The sequence below is a fragment of the Ammospiza nelsoni genome, chromosome 22 (genome assembly GCF_027579445.1).
Source record: "Ammospiza nelsoni isolate bAmmNel1 chromosome 22, bAmmNel1.pri, whole genome shotgun sequence".
NCBI lineage: Eukaryota > Metazoa > Chordata > Aves > Passeriformes > Passerellidae > Ammospiza > Ammospiza nelsoni.
This window is the reverse complement of record NC_080654.1, coordinates 7,303,248-7,331,100: the sequence shown is the minus strand read 5'-3', so window position 1 is coordinate 7,331,100 and position 27,853 is coordinate 7,303,248. Positions and strand designations below refer to the sequence as shown.

Here is a 27,853-nt window from a genome sequence, read left to right as displayed (position 1 = left end):
TGCCCCCCAGGGATGAGCAGTGCCCAGGGCACAGCCCCAGCCCAGCCTGGGCCCCAGCCAGGCTCTGGGGGCTGCATGGGGCTGGGGGACACCAGGAGCTGCCTGCAGCCCTGTGCTGTGCTGCTCTGTGCATGCAGCCTGCTCTGAGGGGTGTGATCCCTGCTCTGGGCACAGGGAGGGGCAGGGACAGCTGTGCCTGCTTGGATTTGCTTCTCATTGCCTGGAGGGACCAGTCAGAGAATCCCAGAGTGGTTTGGGTTGGGAGGGACCTTAAAGCCCAACCTATTCCATCCCCTGCCGTGGGCAGGGACACCTTCCTGATCCAAACCTCATTTGAACAGCTCCAGGGAAGGTGAATCCACCACTGCCCAGGGCAGCCTGGCCCAGTACCCTTTCCATGAAGAAATTTTTCCCAATCTCCAATCTAAACCTTCCTTGGCATGACCTGATGCCATTTCCCCTTGTCCCATCACTTGTTACTGGGAGAAGAGTCCAGCCCCTGCCTTACAACCACTCCTTACAAGCAGTTGTGGGAGCAGTGAGGTCCTCCCCTACTAATGAGGCAATTCCTTGTTAACATCCCTGCACTGCAGCACGTTCCTGCTGGGATGAAGGATGAGGATGTGTCAGGTTGGCAGTTCCAGGGGTTTGCACTCTGCTGGGGAGGATTCCAGCAGGAGAGGGCTGGGATGTGCATCCCCTGCTCCAGTCCCACATCCTTCATCAGTCACAGCTCCAACCTTCCCAAACAGCAGTGCCTCCCCACGGGCCCTTCTCGGGCCTGGGTTAATCTGTGTGAGCAAGTGGGGCCTTGCAATGGAGCTGGCACTTGGCAGCGTCCCAGGGAGCTGTGCAGGGCTGGGCTGGGCTGGCCCAGCTGGATTAGGGGGGCTCTGCCATCTGTCCTGCTCGCAGCCCTGCCTGGAACTGCTCCAGGAGCCTCGTGCTTTGAAGAAAACCCTTCTCCAACCACAGCCCCTCTTCCAAATATCCCAGCTGCTCCAGTGAGGCAGAGTGGCTGCCATCCCCTGCTCCTCTCTGCCTTCCCTGCTCCTCTCTGCCTTCCCTGCTCCTCTGCCTCCTCCCCTGCTCCTCTGCCTCCTTCCCTGCTTCTCTCTGCCATCCCTGCTCCTCTCTGCCTTCCCTGCTTCTCTCTGCCTTCCCTGCTCCTCTCTGCCATCCCTGCTCCTCTCTGCCATCCCTGCTCCTCTGCCTCCTCCCCTGCTCCTCTCTGCCTTCCCCTTTCCTCTGCAGACCGAGCAAATCCTGGGTGAGCCCCAGACGTGCCATGGGCTCTGGGAGTGGCTGACCTGGGGGAAATGCAGTGAAGTCCCTGGAGAACTGCTGGGACCCTTCTTAGCCAAGTGAGCTTGATGCTTGGGCAGTGTGAGGGTTCAGAAGCCCAAACCTCTCTGTGCTCTCACATGGCTGCAGAGGGAAGTTGTTGGTTGTGCCTGTGCAAGTTCTCACATCACATCCAGGCCTGACCCAGGATGGTGGGCACTCTCTGCCTTCAAAGGATCCCAAAATGGTTTGGGTAGGAAAGGACCTTAAAGCTCATCCCATTCCACCCCTGCCATGGCAGGGACACCTTCCACTGTCCCAGGCTGCTCCCAGCCCCATCCAGCCTGGCCTTGGGCACTGCCAGGGATCCAGGGGCAGCCACAGCTGCTCTGGGCACCCTGTGCCAGGGCCTGCCCACCCTCACAGGGAACAATTCCTGCCCAATATCCCATCCAGCCCTGCCCTGTGACAGTAGAAAGCCATTCCCTGTGTCCTGTCCTTACATCCCCTGTCCCCAGTCCCTCTCCAGCTCTCCTGGAGCCCCTTTAGGCCCTGGCAGGGGCTCTGAGCTTTCCCTGGAGCCTTCTCCTCTCCAGGTGAGCATCCCCAGCTCTCCCAGCCTGGCTCCAGAGCAGAGGGGCTGCAGCCCTTGGAGCATCACTCCAGAAGCTCCACATCCTTCTAATGCTGAGGACTCCAGAGGCAGAATTTAGTGGTGTCTCAGCAGAGCAGAGCAGAGGGTCCTCTCCATCTGAGATCCATTGCTGCAGCTCCATGCTGGGCTCTCACACTCACCCTGGTCTCTGCAGCCCCCTCTCTGTTTCCCATCCTGCTTTCTCTGTGGCACACAATGCCAACACCAGGTTGTGTAAAACACGACTGGGAGGATGCTCTGAGTGTCTGAGTCCACCCTGCAGAGCCAAACAACACCAAGCAAATGTATCAGGGGACTTCACTTCAAGTCACTTGTTCTACTTTTCACCCCTGGCAGTGGTGCCATCACCTTGGCCAGGAGAGCTGAGCACCTCCTGCCCTTGGACATCCCTGGGCATGGAGTGATCCCTGTGTCTGCTTCCCCTGGGCATGGAGTGATCCCTGTGTCTGCTTCCCCTGGGCATGGAGTGGTCCCTGTGTCTGCTTCCCCTGGGCATGGAGTGGTCCCTGTGTCTGCTTCCCCTGCCCTTGGAGATCCCTGGGCATGGAATGGTCCTTATGTCTGCTTCCCCTTGGAGATCCCTGGACATGGAGTGATCCCTGTGTGTGCTTCCCCTGGGCATGGTGTGGTCCCTGTGTCTGCTTCCCCTGGGCATGGTGTGGTCCCTGTGTCTGCTTCCCCTGGGCATGGTGTGGTCCCTGTGTCTGCTTCCCCAGAGTGGCCTCACAAGGCTGGGCTGCATCAGCACCAGCAGCCACACCACGGAGTTTCCTTGGCTGAGCCTTAAAGCTCTTGGGTCCCAGTTATCTAATCCTGCTCTGGGAGCCCAGAGCTGATATTCCTCCTACTTCAGGAGGAATGGAAAATTTTAGGCAAGTGTTGGTTATGAAAGAATCCCTCTCCATGCACACACCATGTGATTAAATATCCCTTTCCTTCTGTGGCACAGTGGATGATTTTCCCATATTTTGGGGATAGGACCATCTCTTGACTTTGGCTTCATTTTTCTTGTGTTCTTGATTTCCATCTTGTTGCTGTGAATCTTAAGGGCTCTGTTCTTTCCACTGCTTTTACCAACTGCTGTATTTTTTGCTGACTAATTTAAAGCCACTGCTACCAGTTCATGACTTTTTAAGATGCATTTTTACTCCTTCACTGTCATTTTTGCTTCAGAATTAATTTTTATTGTAAAATTATGAATTGCCTTTTTCCTGGGGGCAGCAGCAACTTTATTTGAGGCTATTTTGGTTATTATTCACAGAGGTTCATTTGTACTGTCTGTCCTTGATGGCCTTGCTGGCATCTCTGGGAACCTGTTCTGTGCTGGGCCTGGCAGCAGGGAGAGCCCTGGAAATCTGGGGAGCAGGGAAGAGCCTGATTTACAGAGTTACTGTGATTTACAGAGTTGTAAATGCACAGAGGCAGGGTGAGTTCAGCTTTCCCACAGCTGGCACCAGCCAGCATCTCCCAACCTTCTCTGAGCAGCCTCACATCTTTGGCAGCTCAAGTTCCTTGCACTGCCTTCTAGTGGGAGTAGGAAAGTCTGGGAGTTTGGAAGTATGAAATCTGGTGGAAGAAAGCTTTCAGATGTGGAAGGTGCATTTTGATGGATGCAGGCAAAACCCACCCAAATAATGGGAATTATGAGCTGTTGAAAATTGCCTCTTCCCATCTGTTTTCTGGCATGCTTGGCTCTCAGATCCCTCCATTAAGCACTGCTCCTGATGGATTTGGAGAGATAATTATTTGCTGATGTTTTTCCCTCATCAGAGCATCCTTTAAGAGAAAGTTATCAGTGGAATGGGGGCCTGGGGACCGAGGGCTCAGCCTCCTCCCTCTGATGTTGATCCCTCACAGCCCTCAGTGCTGCACGAGCTCTACAGCCCAATGACACATGGAGTGCACAGGGAATGCAGACAGTGGGAATTGCTCCTGGGTGTTTGTTCAGCCATGAATTGTGGCACTCATTACACTCATGCAACACAGGGAGGCTTTATAAAAGATTTCCTGGGAAATAATGTCTAAAATGCCCGCTTTAGCTTTCCTTAGTGCACGTCCCTGGCACAGGGTGATCCTGACATGGCCATGCTGGTGCTTCTCAGGAGCAGGATGGTTCAAGCTGTTCTTTGGGATGAGTTGCAGGTGACAGTGGTTTCCTCAGGCTTCATTGTACAGCCCCACCTCTTATTTCCTGCTTTCTGTCAAAAATTCATGTGCTGATTACAGGGATTTGTCTTCCTTCCATGGACTTCCTTGGTCAAGGGGTTGGAGCACAGGCCTCATGAGGAGAGGCTGAGGGAGCTGGGCAGGGGCTCAGCCTGGAGCAAAGGAGGCTCAGGGGGCCCTTGTGGCTCTGCACAGCTCCTGACAGGAGGGGACAGCCCAGGGGTCGGGCTGTGCTCCAGGGAACAGGGACAGGACAAGGGGAAATGGCCTCAAGTTGTGCCAAGGGAGGTTGACATTGGATGTTAGGGAAAATTTCTTCTCAGAAAGGGTGATCAGAAGTTGGCACAGGATGCCCAGGGTAGTGGTGGAATCACCAATCCCTGGAATTGTTCAGTTGTTGATCTGTGGATGTGGCCCTTAGTGGTGGCCCTGGCAGTGCTGGGTTGACACTTGGACTCGAGGATCTCAGGAGGCTTTTCCAGCCTTACTGATCCCAGCCATGAGGGGCCTGTTTCAGTGCAGCCCCAGCTTTTTGGGCAGACCAGGTGCCTGCAGACACAGAGATTTTGGGTAACCCTTGCAGTTCTCTTTGCAGGAACAAGCACAGTGTTCCAGTTTGGGCTCAGTGCCGATGGAGCTGCTGCAGCTCAGGTTGCTGGGGAAGCCCTGCAAACGTCTGAGCAGCACAAGTGAGGCTGTTGGGACGTGAGGGAATCGAGGTGGCAGGGCCAGATGGAGCTGTGGAGCAGAGCTGCAGTCTCTGCAGTCCCTGAGCCCTGGTGGTGACAGCACCGAGGGCTCCGCTCTGGGGAAGGGACCTCTCTCCAACTGGGATTGCTTTAGCAAAGGGAAAAGGGAATTTATTCCCAATCTGCCCCTACAAACAATTCCTGGACCTTGAGAAGTGGAAGCTCAGTTGGTTGTAGGCAGCTGGAGTGCCAGAAAAGCAGCTCAGTTCCCAGGGAGGGGCTGTGACCACCTCTGAGGATGTGGATCCCTGTGTGCTGGTCCCTCCTCCCTCATGGTGAAAAATGTTCTTGTGTCAAGCTGGAATTTTCCATGTGCCAGCTGGAGTCTTGCCCTCCTTCTGAGGTCTGGCTCCACCTTCCTTTCACCCTGCAGGCAGCAGCAAGGTCTCTCCTTGCCTTCTCTTTTCCAGGCTCACATCCATGCTCAGCCTCTCCCTGCCCACCATGTGCTCCAGCAGCCTGGAGCCTTCCCTGGATCCTTCCTTGTACTGGGGAGCCCAGACTGGAGCAGCTCTTCATTGCCAGTGCACTTGGGAGCTTTTGTTTGAGGAAGGTTGGCTCTCCTTGGGTTTTGCCTTTCAAAGGTCTCCTTCAGGGCGTTTTGGGAAGCACAGGTGGGCAGTGTGTGCCCTCCCCAGCTGCCTTCCCACAGCTTCTCTGCTTACTGCAGGCCAGCAAGGAAAGGTTCTGTGAGCTCCCCCAGTGACTTCACTCACCATAATGCCCATTTTTAATCACTCTTCTACCAGTTCCACTCAGCACCAAGGGCTGACACAGAGCAGTGCTGTCATCTGGAAAGTGGCTGCTGGCACGAAACCAACTGGCACTTTGAACTTGTCCCAACTGGGTGCTAAGGAGCATTAAAATGTGCTGATTGAACGTGCCCACTTCCATTCCAAGGGTTCCTGGCCATCCCCAGCTCCACCTGGAAAGCTGCTGGTGGCCTGGGAAGGGCACCTGGAGGGGTGTGCAGGGCAGTGCTGGAGATGAGGAGGGGAGTGTGGGGTGTGAGGGCTGCGGGTGCTGTGTCAGAACTCAGCACATCCCTCTGGGTGTCCAGAGTTGCCAGGACCCCCCCGGCGGGCTCAGAGACCCTGGCACACAGCCCAGAGCACCTGGGGATGTGATTGTGACCCCTGGAGCAAGTTGCCAGCTTTGTATGAGGACCTGCAAGTCAGACAAGTTTGAATAGTGTGATAACAAAATGATCACAGGGTGAAAATGTAGATTTTAACATTTTTGGTATGGGGGTTATGGGGACAAGATGGAGGAACTTGGGCGTGTCCAGCCTTTCTTCTTCTTCTTCTTGTTCTCCATTTTCTGCAGTGATGTTGGCACTTTGGGATTGGTTTAGAGTAGAAGTGCACTGTCTAACACAGGTGATGGGTATTGGGAATTAAGTGTAAATATGTTATACATAGTTTGTAGTATAAAAGGACAACACCACCCTGGAGGTGGTCAGAGTGCCTGTGGCTGCCCTGCTGGGCAGATCTCAGCTGGACAGAAAGAAAATTTTATAGATAAGAATTAAGAAACAACTTCAAGACCAAAAACTGAAGAGCTCTGACACGTTCTTCAGTCACGTGGGCCAAAACAGAGACACCCTGCACATCTCGGGACAGCAATCAACAACCAAAACCCCAGAGGGATGGAGGAAGCCAAGGCAGAGCAGCTTGGGAATAGTGCCAATGGCTGCACCCTGGATTGGGGCTGTTGGGTCAGCTGGGGATTCCTTCAGACACCCCATCTCAGGCTCTGGAACTGCTCCTCCAACATCTGAGACAGGGGAGGGCAGGCGAGACAGCCACAAGCAGTGAGCAGCCCCAACTACAAACAGTGAGCAGCCCCAGATGCAAGCAGTGAGCAGCTCCAGGTACAAGCAGTGAGCAGCCCCAGCCACAAGCAGTGAGCAGCCCCAGATGCAAGCAGTGAGCAGCTACAAGCAGTGAGCAGCCCCAGATGCAAACAGTGAGCAGCCACAAGCAGTGAGCAGCTACAAGCAGTGAGCAGCCCCAGCCACAAGCAGTGAGCAGCCCCAGAGGCACTGGGGGTACCTGGGGTGGAGGCACAGATGTGTCCTGCTCTGCTCCTGCCTCTGCTCACTCCTGGCAGTGTGCCTGGTCCGTGCCAGCCTGTCTCTGCTCCTGGGGCTCTGTGCTGTCCCCAGCAGCCCCACAGTGCTGGGGGTGTCACTCCACACTGGCCCAGCACCAGCAGGGCTGGGCACACGCGAGGGGCTCTTGTCCAGGAAAAGTTCCCTTTTTGCTTTCCTGTTTCCTTCAGGATTAAAGTCACTCTCCTTGGGCTGGAACCAGGGAATGTTTGTCAAGTTTACGAGGGCTTTTAGAGAGGCTTTTAGAAAGAACATCCTATCCCTTCTTTTATAGGGCTGAGATAAGATTATCTTTGTTTTAACACCAATTAAAGCAGGAAGGGTTTATAGGATTAGGGGGTTTCCATCAGTGTGACTTTGATGTCACCACTTGCCTGCTTGGTTTGTTCCTTTCCCTGGTTAAATCCCTGGGAAGTGTTCCTGGGATGGTTAACGTGGCCTCCCTCCCCAGGCACAGCTCTCCCAGGCAGAAGCTTTGGGAAACAATTAAACAAGACCAAACAAAGTAACAAAATATGAAGGTCCTAAATTCTTCAGGGGACCTCTTGGAGAAAGCTGGCTCAGAATAGTCACTGTGGGAGTCTGCAGTTCTTCAGTGTTTACATCAAGAGAAAGGATGGGCTGCTGGCCCGAGCAGCATGTTTAAAATAAAAATATAAAGCTGTAGACTCCCAGAATGGTTTGGGTTGGAAGGGACCTTAAAGCTCATCCCATTCCACCCCTGCCATGGCAGGGACACCTGGACACCTCCCACTGTTCCAGGCTGCTCCCAGCCCCGTCCAGCCTGGCCTTGGACACCTCCATGGATCCAAGGGCAGCCGCAGCTGCTCTGGGCACCCTGTGCCAGGGCCTGCCCACCCATCTAACCCTGCTCTCTGGCAGCTCTCTGAAGCCATTCCCTGTGTCCTGCCCCTCCATCCCCTGTCCCCAGTCCCTCTCCAGCTCTCCTGGAGCCCCTTCAGGCCCCAGAAGGGGCTCTGAGCTCTCCCTGGAGCCTTCTCTTCTCCAGGTGAATCCCCCCAGCTCTCCCAGCCTGGCTCTGGAGGGGCTCCAGCTCTCAGAGCTTCTCTTTGGCGTTCTCTGGACTCACCCCAGCAGCTGCAAGTCCTTCCTGTGATGAAAGCAGTGCCCCAGTGCTCCCCTGCTCCATGCAGGTCACCCCAGGGCTCCCAGCAATGCTGCTGTCCAGCCCCTGGAGCTCTGCTTCCTTCTGTGTGTGCCAAGGCACCCAGACAAGGTTTGGAGGCTGGCACTGTGCAGGCTCCTGCTGCCCCCATGCCTGGCACTGGGGCTGCTCCTGGGCAGCCTCACCTGGCATTCCTGGGCTGGGAATGTCCTGCTTCAGGAGAGCACTGAGCTGCTGAGCTTGGCCTTGGGGCAGCTGCATCCTGAGCTGCTCTTCAGGTGTCTGCACGAGACAGGAGCTTGCAGGCATCTGCTGCCCCCAGCACTGTGCTCCTGGGCTCTGCACTCACTCCCTGCTTTCAGCCTCCCTGGAGGCCTCTGGAGGTGTGCAGAGAGCTGAGCTGCTGGGCTGCAGCCACCCCTGGGCTGCAGCAGAGGATGGGCACACAGATCCATTCTCCCTGGGACAGAACCAGAGAATCAGGAAATCATTAAGGTTGGAAAAGCTCTCTAGGACTGAATCCAGCCATTAACCCAGCACTAACCCTGTCCCCAGCTGCACACTCATGTGTTTTTAGAGCACTTCCAAGGAAGGTGACTGCACCACTGCACTGGGCAGCCTGTGCCAATACCTGACCATATTTTCCATGACAAAATTTTCCTTAATATTCAATCCAAACCTCCTCTGGTACAATTTGAAGCTGTTTCCTCATGTTCTTTTGCTTTATTCCTGGGAGAGGAGACTGACCCCAAACAGGGACAGGGAAGTCCTCTCCCCTTGTGTGTGGATGGCCCTGACAGGATAAATGCTGGGTTATGGTCTTCTCCATCTGTACTCTGAGGATATTGGCAACATCCCAGTCCCACATGCTCAGGCAGGGACAGAAAACTTCACATTTTTCTTTAAGAACTGTGACAGGCTGGGGAGGCTGAACCAGGCTGACTGAGGGCAGGTAAGAAATTCCAGGCATTTCTCTGTGACAGGGAATCCCATCAGCTCTGATGGATGTGCCCTCCCCCAGCAGGACTGGGGCCTCCAGGTGTGCTGCCCACAGGTGTGCTGGGCTCACCAGATGCCTGAACTCGGGAGCAGTGCTGGAAGGGAGTGACCTTGTGAACCCTGGGAACTGCAGGGGGGGATTTGCTGGGAAGCCCCTGGTACAAAGCCTGTTCCAGGTGAGAGCTCAGCTCTGCTGCTGGAACACAGCACTGGGAGAGAGCTGCCAGGGCTGGGATCAGGCTCCTCCTGCCAGGGCTGGGGATGCTCTCAGGAGGGCAGGGACTGCACCTGCCTGGATCTGGTGTGCCATGAGCACTATTGGTTTGTCCCATGGTGTCCACAGGCTGCATCCTTGATCCTTGGGCCTTGGCCTGGGTCTGTGGAGCTTTGGGCCGAGGACAGTCTGCCCAGAGGTCAGGGTGTGTTTGCCCCTTGCAATCTCAGGAGTTTTGCTGTTAAATGATGCCCCAGATGTGCAGGGTGTCTCTGCTTCGGTCCGTGCGTGCGAAGAATGAGTCAGAGCTCTTCAGTTTTTGGTCTTGTAGTTGTTTATTAATTTTTATCTATAAAATTTTCCTCCTGCCCACCCGAGTTCTGCTCAGCAGGGCAGCCAAAGGTACTCTGACCACCCCTGGGACGATATAGAAACTACATATAGCATATTTACACTTAATTCCCAATACCCATCACCTGTGTTAGACAGTGAGCTTCTATTCTAAACCAATCCCAAAGTGCCAACATCACTGCAAAAATGGAGAACAAGAAGAAGAAGAAGAAGAAAGACTAGACACACCCAAGTCCCTCCATCTTGTCCCCAAAACCCCATTCCAAAAATCCCAAAATTTACCTTTTGACCCTGTGATAATTTCGTTATTATACTGTTTAAACTTCTGTGACTTTCAGGTCCTCATACAAAGCTGGCAACTTGCTCCAGGGGTCATAATCAAATCCCCAGGTGTTCTGGGCTGTGTGCCAGGGTCTCTGAGCCCCCCGGGGGGGGCCCTCAGTAACTCTGGACACCCAGAGGGATGTGCTGAGTTCTGAATTTGTAAGACCTTCCAATGTGGTCTGTTTTGGGGAGCTCCCAGAGCAGGGCATCACTCTGCCCTGCCCTGTCCTCTCCAAAGCTCTGTGACACCCCTGAGGACAGCACTAAGGTCTTGTCCCAGCCCCACACTGTCCCAGCACTGCCCCTCTGCCTGGGGACCGAGGCACACAGGAGATGGTGCTGAGAGCAAGGTGTGAGCTCCTAAAGTGCCATGAGCTGTGCACAGGCAGGGCACATGTGGGAGTCTTGGCAGGGCGCTTTGAGGGAGTTGTGTCTGCGGGAGCCTGGGATGGAGCTGGGGGCAGCTGGGGTGGCTGGTGGGGAGCATTGCTGCAGGGAATGTGGGGTTTGGAGTGCTGGCACCTCCAGCTGTGAGGCCAGAGCAGCAGTGGGCAGGTGATGGGACAGGGGATCTCCTGGGGCTGCTGGTGAGGTGCAGGGTGTTGGCCCAGTCAGTTGGCCCAGTGTCTGTGGGCCAGGAGGATGCTACACAGCTTGTCCTGTCTTGCTTCCATTCCCATCCCATGGAGAATGATGAGGTTAAACAGGAACATTTGCATTGGGACCATTCCCTTTATTGACAATTCTGTAATCCACATGCTGGAGGTTCCCCTCCAGTTAATCTCATTTAACCCTGTTTTCCCTCCTGTATTTTCCTCTCCTGCTCTCCAAATGCTGTCAGAGCTGTTGGCAGTGACAGCACCTGGCAGTGGCATTAATTGCTTATCTGAGGATGAGGTAACAGAGCAGGCTGCTAATTGAATTTATCCCTGAGGAAGCAGCAGGACCCATGTGGCCCCTGGCACCTGCAGGTCCCAGCTCCTCACTCCTTCCCAGCTGCAGGATCCAGGGTGTCACCACTGCCTCCCAAGGCCCAGCTGAGTCCCCTTCCCTGCAGCCCTGTGCAGCCTGGGGACATGGGGGGGGTGGGAGTGGATCCAAAGGCTCTGTGGCTGCTTTGGCTTGTCCAAAGGCTCCCTCTCATTGAGAGCACAAACCCCATCAGCTGAGGGACAGGGGACGGGAACAAGCAGAGGAGGGAAAATTTACAAGTGAGACAAAGTGATTGCTGTTTGGATGCAGGATTGAAAACAAGGGTCAAGGTGCAAGGGACAGAATGGAGCAGAATATGGGAAAAGTGACAATGTCATTGCAGCAGCCACCTCATCTTCCAAGCAGGGTATGGTTGATGAAAGGAAAAGGGGGAAATTCAGAGCTGGTTAGACATAATAGTTCTGCACAGAACATCATAAATGGCTTTAAACTGGAGCAGAGTAGAGTTAGATGGGATGTTGGGAAGGAATTCTTCCCTGTGAGGGTGGGCAGGCCCTGGCACAGGGTGCCCATAGGAGCTGTGGCTGCCCCATCCATGTCAGTGTCCAAGGCCAGGTTGGACAGGGCTTGGAGCAGCCTGGGACAGTGGAAGGTGATTGAACCTGAGATGAGCTTTAATGTCCCTTTGAACCCAAACCCTCCTGCCTTTCCATGATTCCATGAAATGCCCCACACACCATGGAGAGCAGAGAGCCAGAAGTGCTGTCAGGGAGGGTCTGGGGTCTCATGTCCAATGTCCATTTGCACTGGGGGTGCCCCCAGCATGAGCTCAAGGCAGCCATGCAATTGGGCTCAATCTACCCCAAAGATGGAGCTCTACCACCCCTCTCCCAGGTCAGCACCATCTTTTGGAGATGTAGCTTTTCATAACAGCCTGTCTGAACCTGTGGTCCTTGTCCTGTGTGGCAGAGTCTGGCACCCTGAGAAGTGTCTGAGCCTATCTTCAGCAGGTGCAGTTAGATCCCCCCTTACCCCAGTATCCCCAGATCCCCCCTTACCCCATCCAGCTCTTCCCACCTCTCCCATGCCCTGTTCCCTAGGGTGACCCTCTTGGTGACTCTCCACTGGACTCTCCTGCTCCTCCATATCACCCCTGAACCGGGCAACCCTAGCCTAACCATGGCAGCATCCCCAGTGCCTGGCAAGGGAGGGGAAAACACCTCCCCCAGTGTCCTGGCCATGCTCCTCCTGGCTCGGCCCAGGGCATTGTTTTCCTCCTCCTCCTTAAGAGCCTCTCTGTGGGACTCATTTTATGTGGGGTCAGAGTGGGAGCAGCACTGTGCTGTGGGGCCAAGGCACCCCCCTAGGGTTTGTAGGGGGATGAGGTGGCAGCAGGGAGGGCTGTGGGGCCAGGACCCCAAGAGCATGGAGGAGGAATCCCAAAAGCATGGAGAGGGACCCCACAGCCCCAGAGGAGGCAGGACGTGGCCGGGGGAGCCGCCCTGGGTCCTGCAGCAGCAGCAGGGAAGCTGCAGAGCCAGCCCCCAGCCCCGGCCCCCAGGGAGAGAGGAGCCAGGGGGAGATAAGGCTGGGGATTTAAGGCTCCTGGCAGATCCTGACAGCCAGGGCTGCCTGGCTTCCATCAGCCTTTAAAAATGCCTCTCTGGAGTTCAGGGATCCTTGCTGCCAGCAGAAACAGGGCCAGGCAGAGGGGCTGAGAAGAATCCTTCCTCCCTCAGAGCCCTCAGCATGGGCTGAAGGTGCCATTTTAGGAACTTTTATTGCAGGAGGGAGCTGCTTGCTCAGAGCTGTTTCCAGGAGGGGCCTGGGGTGGACTCTGAAGGCCAGGGCAGTTTGGGATGCAGGAGAGCCTGGCTGGAGCCTGCCCAGCTCACGCTGGATTAATTAAACACTTGGTTAGAGAGAGGCAGTGAGACACGAAGGAGCAGGGAACCCCTGTGTGGCCCCTCCTGCACGTTTGGCCAAAAGCTTTCCCTGAGCTTTGGGATGCCTTTCCCTGCTGAACTGCCCTGGGACAGGAGGGCTGGAAGCTTGGTGCCAGCAGCAGAGGTGGCCTTGCCTCCCACATCCTGGTGTGGTTCTCTGCAGGAGGGCAGGATCCTCTGTGGGTCCTTCCCATGGCAATTCCTTCCCTTCAGGAGCTGGACACAATAATCCTTGTGCGTCTCTTTGTGCCTTCCCAGGGCAGGATCCTCAGTGGGGCCTTCCCATGGCATTCCCTTCCCTTCAGGAGCTGGACACAGTGATCCTTGTGGGTCTACTCCAGCTCAGTGTATTCTGTGATTCCCAAAGCACATGGCTTCCCAGGCACAAGCAGCTTTCCATGCCCTGGGAGGGAGTGAGTGAGAAACAAGGAGCCCCAGTGTTGCTCAGCACCCCAGCCAGTGCTCCAGGCTGCCTCCAGGGCTGCACCCCAGCTGCCATGGGGCTGTGAAGGGTGACTGTGAGCCCTGTTAGCCCCATTACTGCTGCAGTGATGGGGCCAGAGCCACTGGCACCGAAATCACCCTCCAGGGATGAAGGATGCTCGGATAAAGTAGAAATTTATGTGCTTCCACTCTTTCATTTCCCTCTTGGCAAGCAGGAATTCCTATGGATGTCCTTGCTGCAAGCCTCAGGAAAAGCAGCAATGTCCCAAAGCTGCTGTTACCTCCCAGGGCAGAAAGCTGGGGTGTCCTCATGTCTGTGTCAGGCTGGACATGAGGAAAAGGTTCCTCCCCCAGAGGGTGCTGGCACTGCCCAGGCTCCCCAGGGATGGGCACAGCCCCGAGGCTGCCACAGCAGCATTTGCTCAAGGCTCTCAGGGAGGCACAGGATGGGATTGGTGGGGTGTCTGTGCAGGGCCAGGAGCTGGGCTGGAGGATCCCTGTGGGTCCCTCCCAGCTCAGGATATTCCATGATTCTGTGATGCTTTCCAGAACATGATGAGAACGTTCTCATTGTTCAGGCAGGAGGGGTTTTAGCCCCTGTGTGAAGGTTTCACTTTTGATTTGGTGTTTATTCTGGAAACAAGAAATTTCTGGAAACAAGGGTAAATTCCTAAAGAAAAACTGTTTTCTCACCCAAGGGAAGACCTGGAGGGAGCAGAACAATTTTGAAGACAATGTTCATTTATTTTACTTCTGGAGATTGTCATTACTGTAGAAAAATAAATCAATAGAAAAAAGGACTTTGCATCAAATTTCAGTGATTTTCCTGTCTTTACACATGATTTCAGAACATTTAGCTTTGGAGAAGTTCTGATTTTTTCGGGATTATTTTACCCATGTGGGACCTGCTGCTGGGGAGGAAGGGACTTGCCCAAACTCCTGGCTGTGTTTTGGTGGCTCTGCAAAGAGTTTCAGTGTCCCAGCTCGGCATTTTTGAGGCACAACCACTGAGCCTCAGTTTTTATCCCTGTCCAGCCATTGACCTGTGCCAGGGCCAGTGTGGGGAATGTTTTTATCCCTTGGAGCAGTCACTACATCCACAGCCTGGGCACTTTTTGGATGTCTCTCTGTCTTGATGCAGAAGAAGCATTATAGGAAAGTATCTATTTTTAAAATAAACCTCAGGAAGGTGAAAGAGGCCCCTGTCTGAAACTATCCTTGCTGGAATGATCCTGCATTTCACCTGGGCTGTCAGATGAGAGCAATTTTATCTCTTGGTCTTTTGTGTGTCTCAAATATTGGTATTAGTGCAGGAAGCCTGTTATCATGTCCCCATTGCTTCTGGGGAATGCAGAACTGCCCAGCCATCACCTCTCCCAACAGCTTAACACCCTCTGAGATGGGCTGGTCCCGAGGGAAGGGGGTCAGGAATGGAATGGAGCAGGTGAGGGATCGATGGAAAGACCCAGGAACGTGAGGAGGATCCTGGTTCTCAACAGCTCCTTTGACCATGAGAGGAAGGAGGGACAGTGCCAGCAGGAGGGCTGATGGAATTTCTCTGTAGAGCTTTTCTCATTGGAAACTCAGGCTAATTCTGGAGAAAAGGAGATGGCAACTGAAGAAAAAATCCAACCTTCTTTTTTTCCTTTTTTCCCAGATAAGAAATAGCTACTTCTTAGCAATGGCTCTTGCTGACAGCAACCCCAGTGAATGTTTGTCCCAGGCTGTTTTCTGGTCTGCCTCATTCCTGGGAGCCTTGGCAGGTGACTGAAGGAAAAGTTTGTTAAACTTGTTTCAGCACAGGAACCACCTGCCTCCCCCCAGGCTCTTCAGGCTGTGTAAGAATTAACAGGAACAGAAAGTCACAACAGGAGTAACCTCAGAGGAACGGTCTGAGCTGAGCCGTTCCTTGGGCACTGGTGATCCGGGGCTTGGACGGGACTTTGTGGTGTTGAAAGCTTTTATCCATGAGTGCTGAATCTGTTAGTGCTGGGTCACAGTGTGGTCCAGCCTTCACCACTGTCTGCTGTGGGCACCACACACCCCTGTGCCCCCCTCACCCACCCTGTGGGGCTGGACACACGTGGGGTTGAGTGGCTGCTGCTTGAGGAGCATCTTCCTCACCTGTGAGGGGCTCAGAGCCTGGAGGGAGAGCCCAGCCCTCTGCTACTGCTCAGCAGAACCAACAGTTTATTTGTAATATTGAGTCATAAAATCATTAAGGTTGGGAATGTCCCCTAGGATCATCAGCCCAGCACTGCCATGTGGTCCCCAGGTGCCACATCTACAATGTCATGAAAACAAAACTCTGTGGGGAGTTGCAAAAGGACCCTGTGAGACAGTGTGACTAGGGAGTGAGAAGGCAATTGGAGTTCAAAAGAATTGAGGTGATACAAATGGGAGAAAACAACCCCAGGTTCATGGGATGGTGCAATCACAGAATGGTTTGGGTTTGGAGCTGCCTTAAAGACCATCTGCCATGGGGCATCTTTGGTAGACCAGTTCACACACACCTGTAGAGATGAGCTGGGAGCTGGCCCAATGTCCCTCACAACTCAGATCCTGGGGCTTTCACAGTCACTGGTTAAAAAATAATGTGGGCATTGCCGAAAAAAGAGAATAAAACAGTGAATGGTGTTATGCAGTGTGGGGCACGACAGAGATTTGGACAACTCTAGAAGTTGTGGACAAGGCAGATGGTGATTGAGTGTCCATCAGCTATGGAAATGTGGGATGGCATCAAGGATGGCAGCTTGGCTTGGAAGCAGAGAGCAGCAGTTTCTTCCTGCAGTGTGTGGTTACAGCACAGGGCTCTTTAGGGGTAAAATAGGTGCAGGACATCTGCAGGGAATAAAAAACTGAGTGGGTAACATGGAGAAACACTGACATGGGGTATTGAGTGCAAGGAGCTGCATCTCAGAAGGGAGCGGGGAAGTGTTATGGGCAACACATGCACCTGGTTCATGCCCTGCTCCTTGGGTGTTCCTGGAATCATGGAATATCCTGACTTGGATGAGACCCACAGGGATCAAATCCAACCCTTGACCCTGCACAGATCCCCCAACAATCCCACCCTGTGTGTCCCTGCAGCAGTGTCCAAATGCTCCTGGAGCTCTGGCAGCCTCAGGGCTGTGCCCATTCCCTGGGAACCTGGGCAGTGGCAGCACCCTCTGGGGAAGAGCCTTTCCTCATATCCAGCCTAAACCTCTCTGACAGTCGCTGTTGGGGGAGGATTCTGGTGTCCATGGTCTGACCTGGTACTGACATCTTATGTAGCAGTGGCTGAAAATTCCCTCTGCACTCCTACAGTCCCTGTTCTGCAGAATAGAATCTGTTCTGTGCTTGGGGAACAGGGACAGAGGTGTCTATGTGGGGACCCACCTCTGCAGGTGCCTCCTCAGGGCCTTCCCAACAGCTGCACCTTCTCTGTGGTGCCCACCTGCAGTTGTCAGGATTTCCTTTGCACTCTGCAGAGCCCCAGGGATGGTTTGGGCAGCTCCAGGCGTCCCCCCAGCCCCCTTCTCACTGCTCACCACTGCTCTCTTCTCTTCCAGGCTGTCCCTCAGGAACATTCAAGGCCAGCCAGGGGGATGAAGGGTGCGTCCACTGCCCCATCAACAGCCGGACAACCTCGGAGGGGGCCACAAACTGCGTGTGCCGGAATGGATATTACCGGGCAGATGCCGACCCCGTGGACATGCCGTGCACCAGTATGTGGGGCTGGGCAGCTGGGAGGGACCATGTGGTGGGGAAAGGACATGGCACTCAGTCAGAGCACTGAGGGATGCTTGACAAGGTGTCTGTCCCAGTGGGGTTTTGGGGGCACTACACAAACTAACTGGTAAATTTTGCCCGGACTTTCACACAATCAAATTAGCGTGGGGTAAGAGGACTGGTTTCATTCCCCCTCTTTGCTTTGGATGTCCAGCTTGCTGCACACACCCCTGACACCAAGAGAAGTAGGGATTTATTAAGAGGCCTCAGATAGATCCACCTTGGGCAGCACAACCCAAAACGGCCACAGAAATGGATGACAGATCACGGGGTTTCACACTTTTATATGTTTTGGTCCATTTGCATATTGGAGCTAATTGTCCAATCACAGCTTTAGCCCATGCAGTCCCATCCTTGTTTTTTCTCTTCAGCCCACATTGGTTATGCTTTTGAGTCTGAGATCTGGATCATTTGTCCTTGGTCCCCAGCTAGACCAGGAACTGTTTTATCTACCTACTCTGTGAAGAGAGCTCACCATCCCCTAATATGAAGCCTAGACTTACACACTAAAGCAGAATAGAATCTGAAAAATGTAAAAGCGAAAACCTGAGGCATCAGGGGTGGGCAGGGTCCCTGGGCAGTGCTGGCTGAACCCCTGTGGGCTGGGAGCCCTTGTGGGCTGAGCCCCTGTGGGCTGGGAGCCCTTGTGGGCTGAGCCCCTGTTGGCTGGGAGCCCTTGTGGGCTGAACCCCCGTGGGCTGAACCCCTGTGGGCTGGGAGCCCCTGTGGGCTGAACCCCTGTGGGCTGGGAGTCCCTCTGGGCTGGGAGCCCCTGTGGGCTGGGAGCCCCTGTGGGCTGAACCCCCGTGGGCTGGGCCCCTGTGGGCTGGGAGTCCCTCTGGGCTGGGAGCCCCTGTGGGCTCGGCTCACAGAGCCTGCTCAGGGATGGGGAGGAGGAGGGCTGCAGCTGCTCACACCTTCCTGTGTGCTCCCTTTCTTTGCAGCCATCCCGTCCGCCCCGCAGGCCGTGATCTCCAGCGTGAACGAGACGTCGCTGATGCTGGAGTGGAGCCCCCCGCGGGACTCGGGGGGCCGCGAGGACCTGGTGTACAACATCATCTGCAAGAGCTGCGGGGCCGGCCGCGGGGCCTGCACGCGCTGCGGGGACAACGTGCAGTTCGCCCCGCGCCAGCTGGGCCTCACCGAGCCCCGCATCTACATCAGCGACCTGCTGGCCCACACCCAGTACACCTTCGAGATCCAGGCCGTCAACGGCGTCACCGACCAGAGCCCCTTCTCCCCGCAGTTCGCCTCTGTGAACATCACCACCAACCAGGCCGGTAAGGCCCTGTGCCCCTCCCTCACAGCTCCCACAGCAGGGTGGGCTGGCATGGGGGAATGCCCTGTGAAGGCTGAGCTAGAACACAGAGCTAAAGAATAGAGGAGGCATTTATGAAGTGGTCTCAAATAGATCCACCTTGGGCAGCACAACCCAAAATGGCCACAAAAATGTTTGACTGGTCACAGAATCTCACACTTTTATATGTTTTGGTCCATTTGCATCTTGGAGCTAATTGTCAGCTTTAGCCCATGAAGTCCATCCTTCTTGTTTTCTCTCTTCAGCCCACATAATTTATGCTCTTGTGCCTGAGATCTGAATCAGCTGCCCTTGGGTCCCCAGCTAGAGCAGGAATACCTGTGAAGAGAGCTCACCATCCCCTAATATGAAGCCCAAACTTACACATTAAAGCAGAATAGAATCTGAAAAATATAAAAGCTAAAACCTGAGGTATCAGGAATGGGCAGGGTCCCTGGGCAGTGCTGGCTGGGTCCCTGTGGGCTGGAAGGGGACAAGAGTGGGGTGAAGTGTTGCTTATTCCATAGTGTTGGTGGTGATGAGTGCCTGGCAATTCCTGAGTGAATCCCAAGCCCTGGGTGTCAAAATATCCCTTATTTCAGTGAAAAGCTGCAGCGTGCCCCCAAGGCAGAGCTGCTTCTCCAGAGTCGCCTGGTGAAGCAGCTGAAGCACAGAGCTGGGAGGGTTTCAGTGGGGTCTCCAGCTCTGTGCAGGGTGGGTTTGCTGGGGGAGGGATGGTCAGAGTGGCTGGTAGTGCTGCTCCCAGGAGGGTCCCCCTGGCAGCTGTGCTGGTGGCAGGAGCCCCACGGAGCTGCTGGCCAGGGCTGCCTTCCCAGCCCACCTGGAGCCATCTGGAGCTGGGCACAGCCTGGGGCTCGGCTGAGTGGGATTGAGGTGGAAGGATGCCAGTGAGGCACAGCCCTGCTGGGGAGCAGGAGAGATTCTGGTTCCTCTGAAGTGCCCTGGACACTTCCTGACCCCCAGGGCTGAATTTGGCAGCCGTGGGTGAATCACCTGGAGGCCATGGTGTGTCCTGGCTGCCAGGGGTGATGCGTGGGGTGAAACAGCAGAAGGGCAGGTGGGCATCACTTGGGCATCACTTCCAGAGCCTGAGGACAGAGGGAACGTGCAGAAATGTCTGGAGTAATTATTATGGTGCCCTCTGATGTGGAGTTAGTTTGGGAGTGGGGCCAGGGTGTTTTTGAAGCCCTGGAGGCAGGTCTGACACAGGCTGAGCCATGGTTTGGCTCCAAGCAGAGACAGGCTGCCCCAAGGAGGGGGGAATGGGTCTGGATGACCAGCTTCCTTTATCTGATGGAGATGGGGTGGCTGAAATGCTGCCTGGAGCTGGGAAGGGGCTCTGCACCCTCCCACCGTGGTCCTGTACTATGGATTAATCATTTGATGCTCATATTTCATACTTGCATTTCTCTGCTGTGCTTGAACCTTCATGGATCACCCGTGGCTGCTCCCACCTGAGCAGAACCAGCGAGCTGAGTCGAAGGCAAATCCTTTTCAGTCCCCTGCATCCTCCTCCTTGTGTTTCCCTGGTTTGACACTCCTTTATTATCAGGGCTCACACTTCTCAGCCTGTGTGATGTCTCTCCTAATGTATCTATTCATTAGCACTAAACACTAACTGTCTGCTTGCTAATTCCTCTGTAATTAGAGGCTCTGGATTCTTCTGCTTACACTCGCACCGGCACTGCCTGGCAGCCTTGATGTAGATCATTAGCAGTTGGTAACAGAAGCTGCAGACACAAAGGCAGAGCTGGGACAGGAGAATGGGGGGTGCTGGGGGAGAGGAGAGGGAGCAGAGGGAGGATGAGCCTCCCTCTGCCTTGGCTCTGGATGGAGGAGCCAGCTGGGGCTGCATTGTTGGATGTGTGATGGGGTTGTGCTCCTGCCACAGCTGGACAAAGCAAAGTGCCCACCACCCCTCGGGGTCCTGCAGCCCTGCAGGAAGCAAGGAAAACCCCCCTGGTTCCCCAAGGGACACAGGGTGTGTGCTGGGGACCCTCTGTGATGCAGGACTGAGGAGAGATGCCCCATCACCAGCAGCATCCACAACCTTCAGGTGTCACTAGTTCTTCAGCACCCACATTTTATAAGGGCATGGAGTGCCAGGACAAGGGAGGATGGCTCCCCCTGCCAGAGGACAGGGTTGGATGGAATATGGGGAAGGAATTCTTCCCTGGGAGGGTGAGGAGGCCCTGGCACAGGGTGCCCAGAGAAGCTGTAGTTGTCCCATACCTGGAATTGCCCAAAACCAGGTTGGATGTGGCTTGGAGCGCCCTGGGATAGTAGAAGCTGTCCCAGCCCATGGCAAGGAGTGATGAGCTTTTATATCCCTTGCAGTCCAAACCATTCTGGGATCCCAGGAGAAATCTCCTGTGAGAGTAAGGAAACACCCCCTCTAGAGCAGCCAGAGGGAGGGAAGGTCCTGAGTGTGCCCAGGTGGGTGGCACATGCTGGGTGATGGTTGGGTGGCCATCATCCCATGGCCATGACCCCTTCCAGCTAACTGGATGCCCATGAACATGATCCTCCTGCCTTCCTGGGCAATGCCTTCTGGCACCTCTGAGCCCAGGCTGGCTTTTCTCTCTGCTCTTCTCAGCAGGCTCTCCTCGACCTCCAGCTCCACCTGTGCATCTGCAGCTCACCTGCACTGCTGCTCCTCACACCCTGCAGCTGAGCAGTACCTCATCCCCAAAGCCCAGCATCCCTTCAGGAGAAAAATCCAGAACTATCCATGTGCTCAGTCCTGTCTGCAGGGACCATGACAGAGCCTGGGTGCCACCAAAAGTCCTTTCCCAGCCATTCCTCAACAAATGATCTGTGCCAGGAGGGTGTCAGAGAGCCGTGCCAGCATCCCAAGGGGTCAAGGAGCTGAGCTCAGGGCTCTGGATAACAACACTTGACTGATTGAGAGCCTTGCCAGGCACCAGCTCTTGCTGGCAGCCCCTGACTACAAATTTGTGGCCTTTCCTTGGGGACTGCTGGGGATGGGGAGAGTCTTGGTGCTGTGAGGGCTGGCAGGCTCTGTCCACACCATGGACAGGCTGAGTGCCCTGGGAAAGCTGAAGGAAAGGGCTCCATGGTCAGGAATGAGTTAATAGCAGTGGGAAGGGCACTTGTTGGTAACTGGCTGCTGTGACCTGAGGAGGGAGGAAGAAGCCTTGGGCTCTGGAGTATCCAGAGAGAAATTCAAGACCTCCCAGTGGTGGGGGTAAGAGAGCATCCAGGCTCTTGGGAATGTGTCCCTTTTGTGAGCAACTCTTGTCAGAGGGGATAAGGAGGGAGGATTAGTGCTGGTGTCAGAGGCTCTTGGCTGCAAACAGAGCCACAGAGAGCCATAAAGGGCCCTTACAGAGGGAATACAAGGACTGTGTGTGAAGGAAACCAATCCATTGTCCTGATAAACCCATCAGGATGATTTCTCCCCCTCTACAGATCCAGAAAAGTTGTTATGATTATTTTCATTATTATTCTGGGTGGCATTTTCCAGCAGTATGTCATGACATGGTGATACGGGTTAGTGGACAAAGTGGCATTCAGTCAAAGGTTGGGCTTGATGATCTTGGAGGTTTTTCCCAACCTTCCATGATTCTCCAGGTCTCTTGGCCAGGAAGATGTGCAGCTCACAGCCCTGCCCCAGGTGCATGCCAGGCATCAGCAGGGTTTGAATTTCAGTGGCTGGCACAGCCCAGGTGGGGTCCCAGCCCTGCAGGGTCTTTTGGGGAGGGCTGTCCCCACAGGCCTTGGAGGAGCCTATGAGCTCAAGGACAGGTGGCCACCATCCAAAGTGAGGACATGGGCCATGGCCCTGCTCTGCTGGGGTCTCCTAGCACTGGACTGAGCCCAGCCTGATCCTGCTACAAACCTTGAGGAGTTCATCCATGAGCGATGGAGCACGGGTGAGACACATCCCAGGCTGTGCAGAAAGGAAGGGTTTCCCCCTCACCTTCAATCAAAACAATTCCCTTGCAGCCACAGCCCTGGAGCTCTGCTGGCAGAGGCAGCAGGGCCATGGAGAGGTTGGGGATCAGGTGAGGTGAAGGGGTGGGGTGGGCAGGACCAGACCTTCTCAGCAGCCATCCCAGCCCGCTGTTTGCTTGTCACATCAGTGATGCTGCTGGCTAGACAGGGACAGGAGGCTTGTACTGCCTGGGGCACAGGGAGCCTTGCTTTTATCTTCTCACTTTCAGTGTGTGTCAGAGGATGTGTCTGGCTCCCTGCTTGTGAGGGAGGCACAGGAGAGCCTGTGCTGCTCTGGACACGAGCAGGAGCAGTGGCTCCTCCTGTTCTCTCTCGTGCTGCTCGGCTGGGCCCTGCTGCAGCCAGGAGTTAGTGTCTGTGAAACCAAACCTGGGAAAGTGCAGAAATTACCTCAAAGGGCTGGAATGAGCTTTCCAGAGCTTCAAAGCTCTGAGTATTTGTTTATCATAGAATCCCAGAATGGTTTGGGTTGGAAGGGACTTCAAAGATTACCCAGTCCCACCTCCTGCCATGGGCAGCGACACCTTCCACTTGCACAGGTTGCTCCAAGCCCCATCCAAGCTGACCTTGAACTTCAACAAGATTTTGACACTCCACTTTCCTGTTTCTTCCAGAATAAAAGGCAGGAAGTTGTAACATCTGAGTATCTCAGGTTCCTCATCCAACTTCCCACTTACAGCATGGCTGCTGCCAGCAGTTGTTGGTTATCTCCAAAGGCAGAACTCTCCCCATGTCCCACTGACTTGTCCCACATCTGCACCGCCCTCCTGGGGAGGGAACTTCTTCCAATGGCCAACCTGACCCTCCCAAGCTATGATTTATGGCCATTGCTCTTCATTTGACTAAGTTTCCAAGGTTCTAGCCCAGAGATGTTTTAGATCAGCCTGAATACCAGTTCAAATCCCAGAATCCCAGAATGTGGTTTGTGCTGGAGGGACCTTAAAGCTCAGGTCATTCTACCCCCTCTCATGGGCAGGGACATCTTCCACTAGACCAGGCCGCTCCAAGCCCTGTCCAGCCTGGCCTGGGACACTTCTAGGGATGGGAATTTTCCTCCAATTCAGTCCTGGCTTTAGCTAAAACACCTTTCAGGAAGAGAATTAGTCTTGAGCCATCAAGGACAGGCAGCCCAGCAGCTCCTTGTACATGAGCCTGTGTAGATTGCTGCTTTTTTTCCCAATGAAATCACTGCTTTTCTAAGGAAATACAGGACACCAGTCTGTATTTCTGTGTCTGTCAGGACACCAGTAAAACATTTGATTTGGGGAACTGCAAGCTGGAAGTGGTTCTGTGCAGTCTGTCCAGGAACTGCAGAAATGGGAGACCACAATGACCCGAGTGGGGAAGCCTCAGCTGAGCTGAGGTGACTGAGGTCCATGAGAAGCACCTTCATACTTCTTGATGTTTCAAGACCTGGTAGGATACTTCTTGTGCAGAAAACTGACACAAAAATGAGAAAAGCAGAAATTTCCTGAGCTTTGGAGCCATCTCACACATGGAGGAGCCAGGACAAAGCCTGTTTCTCTGTGTGACAGAGCAAGCTGGAGGATCTGCTGGGCTGCTGTCCTGAGGTCACTTAAATCCCAGGTTTCATCTTTTGGAGACTTCCCTGGTTGTGTTTCTCTGACAATTCAGCCTGTTCCCATGCTCCAAACCTCCTGAAACCTTGACATCCTCATGGCTGCTTCTCTTACCCTGTTAAGATCCAGACCTTACCTTCCATGGACCTGTGTAACCATCCTGGTTCCATCATCTATCTCCTCTCCCTCTTCCATTTACCCACAGCTCCCATCTTCACCCTGATGGCCACCAAAACATGATGTGGCTTTGCTTTTGCTGCCCTCCTCCCCTCTCTTGTTGCCCCAGCCTGTTGCCTTCACTGCATCCCCCAGCCTGCAGCAGCTGGCAGTGAGTGCCCAGGAGGGACCCTGCCGTGCCCAAATCCCTTCTCCTGTGCCACTGGAGACCATCTGCAGCAGATGGCAGGAGCTTTGTCAGCTGCTGGCTCTTCAGGAGCCTCTTCCCTCTCCTGTGGTGGGCAGTTGGGGGATGTTGGCAGAGCAGGGGATGGGCTGCACTGCTGGAGCTTCCCGAGCAGATGCCCTTCCCTGCCCACCTCCATCTCTGTGGGCTCCTCCTCCTGCTGACTCCCAGCCTTCCCTGTTGCATAAGTTACACCATGAGTTTGAGGATCGTTTTTCCCTCACCTGCCTGGGGCTTCAGAAACCTATTGCAGTGCATCTGGATCTGACTTTGGTCAGAAACAACAGTCTGTCCATGATGGATGTGGTGGAAAGTCCCTTCTGCTGAACCAGGGGCTCCCTCAGTGTGCCCCCATCCCTGCTCTGTGCTGTGCTGGGAGCTGATGGGAAGGCTCCAGGGCTCTCCTTTTCTCCTGTGTTGCAGATGGCTGATTTATGTCTCCTGCTGCCCTTGGCAAACACAGCCCTGGGGCAGTGCCCTGGGGCAGCTGGGGAAGCTGGCAGTCGTTCCAAAGGGGTTACTGCAACTTCCTGGCTGGGTGTCCTCCAGTCCTTTTTGGGGTCCCTGTGGGAAGGGCTGAGTCTGTGTGTGCCCCTGTGCAAGCAGGGAGATGCTCAAGTGCCTGGCCCTCCACAGGCTGCTCCATGGCCATCCCTGCACTGGCAGGGTGCAGGAGGCAGCTGCACCTCTGGGGCTGGGCAGGGAATGCTCTTCCCAAGAGAAAATGGGATTTCCAGAACTTTCCCCCACACAGGAAACCTGCTGGAGTTTGCCAATGCAAGAGAGCAAGGGAAAAGGTTCAGTCACAAATTAACAAGACTTAGTGATGCTGCAAGGGCTGGAGCCCCTCCAGAGCCAGGCTGGGAGAGCTGGGGGTGCTCACCTGGATAAGAGAAGGCTCCAGGGAGAGCTCAGAGCCCCTGCCAGAGCCTAAAGGGGCTCCAGGAGAGCTGGAGAGGGACTGGGGACAAGGGATGGAGGGACAGGACACAGGGAATGGCTCCCACTGCCAGAGGGCAGGGCTGGATGGGATATTGGGAAGGGATTCCTGGCTGTGAGGGTGGGCAGGCCCTGGCACAGGGTGCCCAGAGCAGCTGTGGCTGCCCCTGGATCCCTGGCAGTGCCCAAGGCCAGGCTGGATGGGGCTGGGAGCAGCCTGGGACAGTGGAAGGTGTCCCTGCCATGGCAGGGGTGGAAAGGTCCCTTCCAAGCTGGACCATTCTGTGATTGCATGGATGCTCTGCAGCAGACATGTCTTTCAAGGACTATAGCTCTAAGCTTTCTATGTTTGAAATTTTGAAGTCAGGTTGTTCCTAAGGGCAGTTATCATTGCAATTAATGCAATTAATAACAGCAATTAATGGGCACTTTTTGGGAAAGTATATTTTTATGGAAAATCTGGGGGGCAGGTTGGAGGAGGGGGGGTCTGGCTCCCTCTGTGTTCCTGCTTCCCTGCAGCTTTTGCTGGGGACATGCCATGATCTGGAGCAGATGAGTTTTCCACGTGCAGAGGGGTCCAGGAGGTGGGGACACCCTTGGTACCTTGTGACCCCAAAGCTGCTCTGGCAGCAGTGTGGGGGGTGCCAGGAGCCTCTGGAGCAGCTCCTCTGTGTGGGAACAAAGCCCTGCAGGCCGGGTGACACATACAAATGGGACTGCAAACCCCCCTGAACAAAGAGCTCAAACACAGCCAAAGCCTCGGCTGCCTGGGCCAAGTCCTGGGCTTGTGGCATTAGCAACTGCTCTAAAGGCTGTAATCTACACCAAAGCCTGCCTTGATTTGAGTGGGGCTGCAGCCAGGACCAGCTTTGGGCTGCTTTGCCATGTTTTTAAGATTTTCCAGCGTTTGTAGTTCCAGACTCAAGGAGCTGCAGGCTGGGCCCACTGGGAAGTTTTCCAGACACTTGACACAGCGTGGGTACCTCTCTGATGGGGCCACCTTGCCAAGAACCTCGGAACAAAAACCTCACACACTGTGAAACACCAATTTTCCAGAGCTCCAGCGAGTCCAGGAATATCCCAGACCTGAGAATTTTTACTCCTTTAAGGGCAAATGTCGCTTATTAAAGAGTCCCCAGTGCTGCCATTCCTTGCTTTCCTCAGCTTCTGCTGGAGAGAATTGGCTCCAAAAGTGTGTGGCTCCTGAACATGGCATCACAGGGGCAGAACTGGGAAAGGAACTGGGGGGACAAATGTTGTAATAGTCCAGGAATAATGAACCCTTTCAGCAGGAGGGCCACAGACACACAAGTGCTGGTGGAGGGGCTTCTGGAGGTCTCCAGCCTAACCTCCCATGCAAAGCAGGGTCACCATGGAGGGCAGGTGAAGAATCCTCCCTTCTTCCCTTCCTCATCCAGGTATTCCTCACTGTGGTGCATTCAGTGCTCGTGCTGGAGGAAGGCATCTGAGTTCAAATGCATTCTCCAGGAGGGCCCATGGTCTGTGATGCTTAAATGGCCAGAGGGAGTTTTACCCAGAAAAGCAAAAAATGAGGGAGGTTTTAACCAGAGAAACCGATTTTCAGTTCAGTAACTGGATGGGTTTGGACTCTGAGCTGAACAGGAGCACAAAAACCAGGGTCCTTGGGGTCAGTGGTGGCACCTGGAGTGGGGACAGTTGGACCATTGTACAGTGACAGTCTGTACTGTCCCACCTGCTGGGGACTGTGTGGGCCTGGGGTGCCGTGGGGCAAGGAGGGAGAGCTGCAGGTGAGACAGTGGTGAGAGACATCCAGGTCTCTGGGAATGAATGTGGGCTCAGTTGTCCTGTCTGTCCCCTCTGCCCATGGTGGACAAACAGTGCTCACCCCCACCCCTGTGCCTTGCACAGAGGCCCTGTGTGCTCCTGCCACTGCAAACACAGTTCTCCAGACTGCTGGAGCCTGGATCCCCAGCCCTGAGGATTGAAGGTCAGGACAGCCCTTGCTCTGTGACTGATCACAGCAGTGTCCTGGCTGCTGCACAGCATCACCTCCAGCCTCACTGCACGGGGTGTGGGAACACTGTCCTGGGGAATGCCCTGCTCTGGACCCACAGGGGATGCTCTGGACCCACAGGGGATGCTCTGGACCCTCAGGGAATGCTCTGGACCCACAGGGGATGCTCTGGACCCACAGGGAATGCTCTGGACCCTCAGGGAATGCTCTGGACCCACAGGGGATGCTCTGGACCCACAGGGGATGCTCTGGACCCACAGGGGATGCTCTGGACCCTCAGGGAATGCTCTGGACCCACAGGGGATGCTCTGGACCCACAGGGAATGCTCTGGACCCTCAGGGAATGCTCTGGACCCTCAGGGAATGCTCTGGACCCACAGGGGATGCTCTGGACCCACAGGGAATCCTGCTCCCCACATGTTGGAGCTGCCTGGGTCCCCCACTCAGACTGAGTCCCTGGGTGAAGGCAGTGAGGGGAAAGCTTGCCCCCTTCCCCCAAGGCTTTCCAAGTCTCCCCCTTTGCACAGTGGCAGGACAGTCACAGGCATCCCCTGCCAGATG

General features: G+C 54.8%; 1 protein-coding gene across 2 annotated transcripts in view; it reads left to right on the top strand.

The window, feature by feature from the left end:
• EPHB2 (EPH receptor B2) overlaps positions 1-27,853 on the top strand; it is a 133,490-nt gene that overhangs the window by 72,123 nt on the left and 33,514 nt on the right. For both annotated transcript variants that reach the window (XM_059487315.1, XM_059487314.1), the window contains exons 4-5: positions 16,859-17,014; positions 18,023-18,358. In XM_059487315.1, coding sequence (XP_059343298.1) covers positions 16,859-17,014; positions 18,023-18,358 — 492 coding nt within the window. The remainder of the gene's footprint in view (positions 1-16,858; positions 17,015-18,022; positions 18,359-27,853) is intronic.